General features: G+C 32.3%; 1 protein-coding gene across 2 annotated transcripts; it reads left to right on the top strand.

Moving 5' to 3' along the window:
• The first annotated feature begins 244 nt into the window (after window positions 1–244).
• LOC139527146 (E3 ubiquitin-protein ligase RNF185-like) lies at window positions 245–8,635 on the top strand. Of its 2 annotated transcripts, XM_071322425.1 has the most exons (7): window positions 245–572; window positions 2,206–2,337; window positions 3,452–3,509; window positions 4,276–4,393; window positions 6,681–7,485; window positions 7,546–8,380; window positions 8,461–8,635. In XM_071322425.1, exons 1-5 carry the CDS (start codon window positions 409–411, stop codon window positions 6,776–6,778), a joined length of 570 nt encoding a protein of 189 aa, XP_071178526.1. In that variant the 5' UTR covers window positions 245–408; the 3' UTR covers window positions 6,779–7,485; window positions 7,546–8,380; window positions 8,461–8,635. The 2 variants fall into 2 exon arrangements, with proteins under 2 accessions (XP_071178526.1, XP_071178525.1); XM_071322424.1 differs by having other exon boundaries at window positions 259–572; window positions 6,681–8,380.

The raw sequence follows: 8,635 nt of genomic DNA, 5'->3' as shown, positions 1-8,635 counted from the left end.
AAAATTAGTGCTTCATATATATTATGTTTTGGTTATTTTGCAAGATACATGTATATTTTATTTGCTTAAAGTTAATTTTTGGTGCTGCTTTTAATTATTTATTGCATGCTGCATGCCTTGTTTTATTTGTTATTGTATATGTTTTTATATTCGGTGAAAAGCTCATTAGAGCTAATGCTTGAATTGTTTGCCAATATGCCGAATCCAAATAAAGTTTTATTTACTTACTCGGCAACATAGAACTGACACTTTATCTTAAAAATCTGTTATACGCATGTGTAATGGAACGTCAACAAAATTGACTTCCTGTGTTCTAGAAACAGAATGTAAACACATTTTCGACGTTTTAGGTGTTAATACTAGAATTGATATAGTTTTAATGAAATGAAAAGCATTAAGTAAAGTAAAATGAGTTCCACTACACAGACACCAGAAGGAGCGGAAGGTGGGTGTGATGTTCCGCCGAACAAATCTGAGACACCTGAAAACGAAGACTCCACATTTTATGAATGTAACATTTGTCTTGACACTGCCAAAGATGCTGTTGTCAGCATGTGTGGTCATTTGTTTTGGTAAGTATATTATTCCACTGTATATTGTTTATAGGCCTAGTGCAAAATAAAGAAAAGTCAAACATATCTGATGTCACTCAAGAGTCGAGTTGATATATATTTTGTAATTGGTTATCCAGATCAAGGAGTGGGGATACATTTTATATCAGCCTTCTGATGGTTCTTATTGGCAGTCACTCTTGTATGATTTTAAGAAGGCATTCACAGTACCTGTTCATTCATAGTCACTATTTCATAATGTTTGAAACAGCTTCACCTTTCCTGGTAGATATATATTAATATAATTATTTTCTGTGACTGTATCTAACATTCATTTGTAGGATCCTTTACTATAGATAATTTAGCTGATCTGTAACAATAACATCTTCATGCCTTATATATCATGTACTGCAGTACGCCGCTAGATTAAAACTGACGTGGAAAGGTAACACACGGCCAGCAAAAGCTCTTTTTTAGAGAGCCCAGTTGGTCGTGTGGTCTAGCGGGACGGCTGCAGTGCAGGCGATTTGGTGTCACGATATCACAGTAGCATGGGTTCGAATCCCGGCGAGGGAAGAACCAAACATTTGCGAAAGCAAATTTATAGATCTAACATTGTTGGGTTGATGTTGAGACGAGTTGTATATATATATATATATATATATATATATAACCATATGCAAGTTGAGTACATTTTGTACTTACTCCTTAAACTCAGGTGTTAGAGCTGTGGCTTAGTGTGCTACGTTTTGTACATGTAGGTGATCCAGAGTTGAATCCTGAATACAGTTATGAAATTTTGAAGACTTATCTTTATGATCCTACTCCAGTTTCAAAATAATTAAATTGGCACCAAATATAAACTTATTTAAAAAATAATCCAAAACCCATTTGGGAGGTTAACTCTTAGGGGTTATAAATGTGCATTTTAATCCATTATCCACATTTAAAACATTCAAAAATCACATTAACAGTTGGTGATCTTTAATATAGATGAAGCTGTAACTGTATACAGTTGTACATTGTATATCATCATCAGAAGAAGACATTCATTAGTCATGATAATATTTATTCATTTTTTCACAGTCAATGATTTTTATTACATTTGTACTGTACTTTTACTACAACAGTACAACACATACATTTTGTACTTGTTTCATCAATTTACATTATACATGTTATGCATTTATATGAGACAAACTTATTAAATGACCAAGTCACTGACAGACATGCACACTGTACATGTACATAATGTACATGATTTATATATGTACATGTATGTTATTGTTAACTATTTTCCTTATTACATGTATTACATTAATTTTAATTCAAGTGACGTCCATATGTACATAGCACACAAGTTTTAGGAAGTTCTTCACTCTTACATGTTGTACCTAGGAGTCTACTCCCTAATTGGGAGGAGAAGAAGAAACAGACTAACCATATTTTTTTTTGTGTATTTATTTAATTTTTTTTGGGTAAAAACTTGTCTTGCATATATATGCATGCATTAATATTATATTTTAAATATTACTGGTACAGTGTTCACGGAAGTAGTCAACTTATTGTCACTCAGAAAAGAATCATGCAGTGTCAAATAGCTAGATATGATATAATTCAACCATATCTCTATCTTAAATCAATACATTTTCAGCTGGCCATGTCTGCATCAGTGGTTAGAAACAAGACCTAACAGAAAACTGTGTCCAGTTTGTAAAGCTGGAATAGATAAAGATAAAGTAATACCTATTTATGGCAGAGGGTCAACCGATAAAACTGACCCAAGGTATGTGAAGCAGTGAATTATAGAACATGTAGAATAATCATGATAATAATGTAATATACCTTGCAAAAAAGTCACCTGTAAAATTTTAAAATCAAAGCATACATTTTTGGCGTTAATATTGAGTCACTGATAAGGTCTTTGCATCGGAACTAAACACATTTATTCTAAAAACAGTTGTTGGCATGACACGGGTTATGTTCTTCTCATATATGTTATGATGGTATGATACTAAACCCCTAACGGGAAGGATTGTGCCTGATGTTCATATGATGAAATCATAATCTTTCAGTCAGTTTAGTTGAAGTCTGGAGCTGGCATGTCAGTTAACTGCTAGTAGTCTGTTGTTATTTATGTATTATTGTCATTTTGTTTATTTTCTTTGGTTACATCTTCTGACATCAGACTCGGATTTCTCTTGAACTGAATTTTAATGTGCGTATTGTTATGCGTTTACTTTACTACATTGGTTAGAGGTATAGGGGGAGGGTTGAGATCTCACAAACATGTTTAACCCCGCCGCATTTTTGCGCCTGTCCCAAGTCAGGAGCCTCTGGCCTTTGTTAGTCTTGTATTATTTTAATTTTAGTTTCTTGTGTACAATTTGGAAATTAGTATGGCGTTCATTATCACTGGACTAGTATATATTTGTTTAGGGGCCAGCTGAAGGACGCCTCCGGGTGCGGGAATTTCTCGCTACATTGAAGACCTGTTGGTGACCCTCTGCTGTTGTTTTTTATTTGGGCGGGTTGTTGTCTCTTTGACACATTCCCCATTTCCATTCTCAATTTTATTTACATACACATGATATATTGTACATGTGTGTTGATGATCGTAAATGGGAAGTAATGTTATGTCCAAAAGAAAATCCCAACACAAGAAGATCTAGAACAGCGAACAAAAGATCTGTGTATATATTAGTAAATGTCAGATCATTTCTCCTTGTTAGTAGTTCAGAAATTATTAAAAATATTGCATCAATTCATCTTCAACAATGTATCTTTAGCTGAATTAAGTATAAATTCTTGTACATTTATCATGTTTATCATGTTTATACAAGTCTGACATGATGACATGAAGGCTTGTGGATATAATTTTCATGTTTCTATTATTGCAGAGAAAAGTTACCTCCAAGACCCCCAGGTCAAAGAGCAGAACCTGAAAATAATGGAGGGGTGAGTTTAACAAGTTATTCTTTAATTTAACAAGACCATAATTTTTATTGGTACAATCACTGATTTATCATGAATATAGGAAAATTCATACTTTCTATGGCAAAGTGGACAGTCAAATATTAAATGTTCATTGAAAGACAATGTTCCAACCAAGATTTGAAGATGGTAGCAGTAGGGTGGTTATTTAAAAGAAGAACACTAGCAGTTCCATTTTTTTTAAGTGAAAAGAAGATGTGGTATGATTACCAATAAGACAATTCTCCACCTATTGTTTTAACACATAATTATTCAAACAGAGAGTTTACAAACAAAGTGCACACAAGTCATCAGTCTTCACGCTGAGTGGCAGCCCAGGCTAGTAGAATTGCTCTCGGGCCTGTAAAAATCATATCTACAGGCCAACAGAATCTAACTAAAAAAAAATTAAAATTCAGCTCCGGGCCTGTAGATTTAATACTTCATCGTGAAGACTGAGTCATGCAAGTAGAGGAAGCTTTAGCAATAAAAAATCCTGAAATTTCAGAAATTATTTTGTGCATTCATTATTGGGTATATATTAAAGCTAAAATGCGATTTTAATTTTTTGTGATTTTGAGAAAAATTCTGTTCAATTCATAATTTTTTTTCTCACAAAATTTGAGTTGAAAATTATTGAGATTATAACCCTGTCGCATTTTTCACAATACATTTGTAATACAAAACATGCAATAATTTCTGAATTTTACAGATAATGAACAGAATAATACATAAAATAAATTCTTTCCAGGCTTTTCCTGGATTTGGATTGGGCGATGGAGGATTCCAGATGTCTTTTGGTATTGGAGCTTTTCCTTTTGGAATATTTGCATCAGCATTTAATTTTAATGATGGAAGACCTGCTCCAGGTATGTTTAAAACAAATTGATATTTTGTCTCTAGTTATTAACTTATCTTGATAAAAGAGGGACGTTTAAACTCAAAATCAAAAAATTAAACTGATAGAATCATGGCTAAAAAAAGAAAAACATCAACAGACAAACAATAGTACACAAAACACAACATAGAAAATAAAGACTAAGCAACACGAACCCCAACAAAAATTGGGCACGATCTCAGGTGCTCTGGAAGGATAAGCAGATCGTGCTTGATAAATGTCTTACCCTTGTTAAATACTTTACTGAATAATTGCATTATTATTAAAACTCATTCAAAAGACTAGTGGCAAAGTAATAAACCCTTCAAAATATTGACATAGATCTTTAAGCTTAAATAGGGCCTTCATACATGTATCTCCAAATCTATATAATCAATTAACTATAACATCTCTCTTCAAGTAGGTATAGGGAGGGGTTTAGTGTTTGTGATCTCATTATTTTGTCCTCCAATTTCATTAGTTTAAGGTTTCAAGACTCAATTTTCAACTGTCAAGTAATACACTTGTGTATTTGTGACTATAAAGTCATATATTGATGCAATATGATCTTTAAAATATACCACATATTTGATCTGACTTAGATGTGAGAATTGATGACATATCTTAAAGTTCAGATTCTTTGAAAAAAACATGGATCTAGCTCTCTTCAATTCAAATGCTATACCCTGCAATAATCTATACATATACATTAAAGGTTTGTCATGACCTTTATATAAATCTGGTTGTTGAAATGAATTTGTACTGTTTGTTTAAGGCTTTATTAAAAATAAAAAAAAATTTTGCTCTTAAAAAAGGGGAAGTAACTTTTATTAAATTTAATATTTTTATTCACAGCCTTTATTTAATATTTGGTTGTTCAAGGTTAAAAGTTAACCAGCAAATTGTTGGAACTATCTCATACTGTATATATTTGGACTTCAGAAAAGTTAACTTTGTAATTATATATCAAAATTTACTTCAAATGCTCTGAAAAAAGGGACATAACTTTTATCATAAAATTTAAATATATTCAGGGGTTAAAAAATCCACTACCCCGACGCCCGGGACTAGAGGATGTACCCAAAGGGCAATCAAAATTTGTAACCCAATATGCCCGACGGACTAGTAACAAAAAATTCTGGACGTTTCCAAAATAGAAAGTGGAAAATCCCTTCATCACTTTTTTATCTTAGCCAATCAGATTCAATAACTTCATCCGGGATTCCAAAAATTTGAACTGGTTTGTACAGGTCTTGTACATATTTTAAAAATAGAACAAATAACTCAATCGTCTCAACTCGGCCGATTCCGTACCCTCATCTAACGGAATAGAAGGAAAGTAACGGATTCTACCGAGGATTGCCTATTGCTAATAACTCTAGGTGGCCCGGTATCATATATTGATCGCAATTCTAAATATTGATTTCTCATACCTTGGCCTGGGGTATTGTACATTGCTTATGTCAAAATTTTCAATTAACGGTACTGGGGGTATGAAGAATTGATCAGTATTGACCTGTCTTGTCGCGGACAGCTGTTGAGCACGAACCCATGCAACAAAATATTTTAATTCGGGCACCCCTTAAACTTCGTCAGTTTCAAAACAAAAAACGGTAGATGAAGGGGGGTAACGAGGCTGAAAATTCATCCCCCAAAAATGACAAATATGACCTGGAAAAGCAGGGGGAAAAAAATATTTTGTCCAGGACAGAATGATTCCCCTGGGCAAAGTCGGCTGTTGCTGATGGAACGATGCTATTTGAATATTGCCCTTATTTTCCCAAGCACGCCAATAAACAGTCTGCTTTGTATGTGGGAACAAAGTTCTAAGTTAGGTTAACATGGTTAAGCACCAACAGAATAAATAGCAGATCAACAAAAAATATCAAATACAGTGTTTAATGCTGCCTTCAAAACAAGGGATCTACACCCACTTTGTATTATGCAGCTAACTCTAATTTTTTAAGGCATACTCGGGCTAGCAGGTCAGTTTTGATGGACTGGCAGTTCTCCTTACAGGGCTAGTAAAATCGGGCTGCCAATAAGTCCTTGGCTAGTAAGCTGTAACAAAATTTGTTAACCCCAGATGTTTATTTACAGCCTTTACCATGTTTACACAAACTATTGGAATTAATCATTACTGTTTATGGTAGGTTTTAGAAAAGTTCTCAGTCATGATAGTGTTAAACAGTTTTCATATGTTAAAATTTATTTCATTAGGACTAGAAGAAGGGAGATAACTCTTGTTCTGATTTTAAAATGCTTTCTTTTATTTACAGCTGCACCAGGTTCACCACATCACACAGAGGAACAATTCCTATCTAAAGTTTTCTTATGGGTGGCCGTGTTGTTTATGTTTTGGCTGCTCATTGCCTGATTCTGTTATGAATGGATGATACATAGATTGAAAGGACATGTGTTGTGCATATGGAATGAGTGGACATGGATGAAAATTAATATATTGATTATATTTTGTTTAGAAATACAAATTTTCTGTAAAGCTATTGTGAATGTTATAAGGAGACTGAATTTGAAAACCAGTCAAGAAAGTAAATTGAAATTGACTTGTGATTTATTTACTTATTTGCAAAACAATGATTTGTATATTAAGAAATTATATATAAAGTTAACTTTGAAAAAGGTTGCTCTTTAAATAGTGAACTTTCATTGTTTATCATATATATTGATATAATTTATTGACAGGGTAATTTGATATGATGTTTTGTATCAGTATTTGCAATGCAATATCTTGTCAAATATGTGTGATTTTTTTTGCCAAAAGAGATATATGATTTGTTACACATGCAATTTGCAAAAATCGCAATAATAAACATGATAAATGCACATTATAATTTCGGATTTACAGTATACCCTGCAAGTCAAATGATATGTTTGTTATGTTATCCCAGCAATGGAGAAGATGGAACTAAGTGAAAAAACTTGTGTCTAATCCATTTGTTTTGAACAATAAAATATTTTTAAACTAATCCCAGCAACATTATTGTTTATTGTGCAATAGAGTGTTATTTATTATATCCTAAAGATACAACTTACAAATACTAAATATACATGTAGCCACACTAGGTCACATCAAACCCAAAAGATACAACTTACAAATACTAAATATACACGTAGCCACACTAGGTCACACCAAACCCCAAAGACATACCAGATAATTAATTCTAATTTTTTTTTTATATTATATTAAATTTGCTTCAAATGACTTTTTTATTATGCTTAAAAATTTATAAATATAGCTAGACAATTACGCACACATGAGAGTCAAATTATTTTCGATTGAAAACGGGAAATGAAGATGTGTGCGACATGTGAAATTACCAGCACTATTATTACAATGATAAGCGGAAACAGAATTCTAACAAAACAATAAGCTGGATCTGGGATCAGAAGCCCTAAATGAGACCACCTTATATGATCAATATGGGTATATCTTAGTCTTAATATTAAAAATGCTATGTGAGCTTGTTTCATTTATAGAGGCATTATCAATGTGTATTTATTTATGGTTGATAAGTTTTGTTGTTATATTTTTCATATTTAGAAGTGAATGGAAACTTCGATTTATATTTGTTCATACTAAGACTTGATTAGAAACTTTGATTCATTAAAATTAACTGGTTTTTTTTTGTCCCTATTGTATCAATGAGGATAACCATATATTTATTGTTAGCATCCTTTCTAATTTTTTAGAGGTCAATGTTACAATCATGTGATATATTGTATAGAATTTTATTCCTTATTATTCGCTGATAAAACAATATTGTAGATTCATTATTATTCGTTGGATAACAATTTTCATAGATTTTATGGATACAGGTGAACCACGAAATTAAATGTTCCAGGACGAACAAATTTCCAATAGACTTGTATGCAGACTAAAGGCAAAACCACAAAATTAAATATCCACAAAGTACATGTAAGTTTCCTTCATCCACGAAAATTGACACTAATGAAAAAGGCAAAACCACAAAATTAAATATCCACAAAGTACATGTAAGTTTCCTTCATCCACGAAAATTGACACTAATGAAATTAAAGGAATCTACAGTATGTGTTTGTTATTTAGTATTCTTAAATTAAAATGTTGTGTTTGTGTATGGTACTTTAATGAGAGATTGTTGTTGTCTTTATGCAGAGAATAGATATATATGTGTGTGTCTGTGATAGTGTATTAAAAACAGAAACACAAATAAATATATGACAGAGTACACTA

This window comes from Mytilus edulis, chromosome 6 (assembly GCF_963676685.1).
Source record: "Mytilus edulis chromosome 6, xbMytEdul2.2, whole genome shotgun sequence".
Classification (NCBI taxonomy): domain Eukaryota; kingdom Metazoa; phylum Mollusca; class Bivalvia; order Mytilida; family Mytilidae; genus Mytilus; species Mytilus edulis.
The sequence above is the reverse complement of the archived record's forward strand: the minus strand, read 5'-3'. Positions and strand labels throughout refer to the sequence as shown.

Coding starts and splice junctions, on each gene's coding strand:
- LOC139527146 (XM_071322425.1), top strand. CDS start 409: ATGAGTTCCACTACACAGACACCAGAAGGAGCGGAAGGTGGGTGTGAT. Junction 573..2,205: donor ATGTGTGGTCATTTGTTTTG/GTAAGTATATTA, acceptor ATACATTTTCAG/CTGGCCATGTCTGCATCAGT. Junction 3,510..4,275: donor AACCTGAAAATAATGGAGGG/GTGAGTTTAACA, acceptor AATTCTTTCCAG/GCTTTTCCTGGATTTGGATT.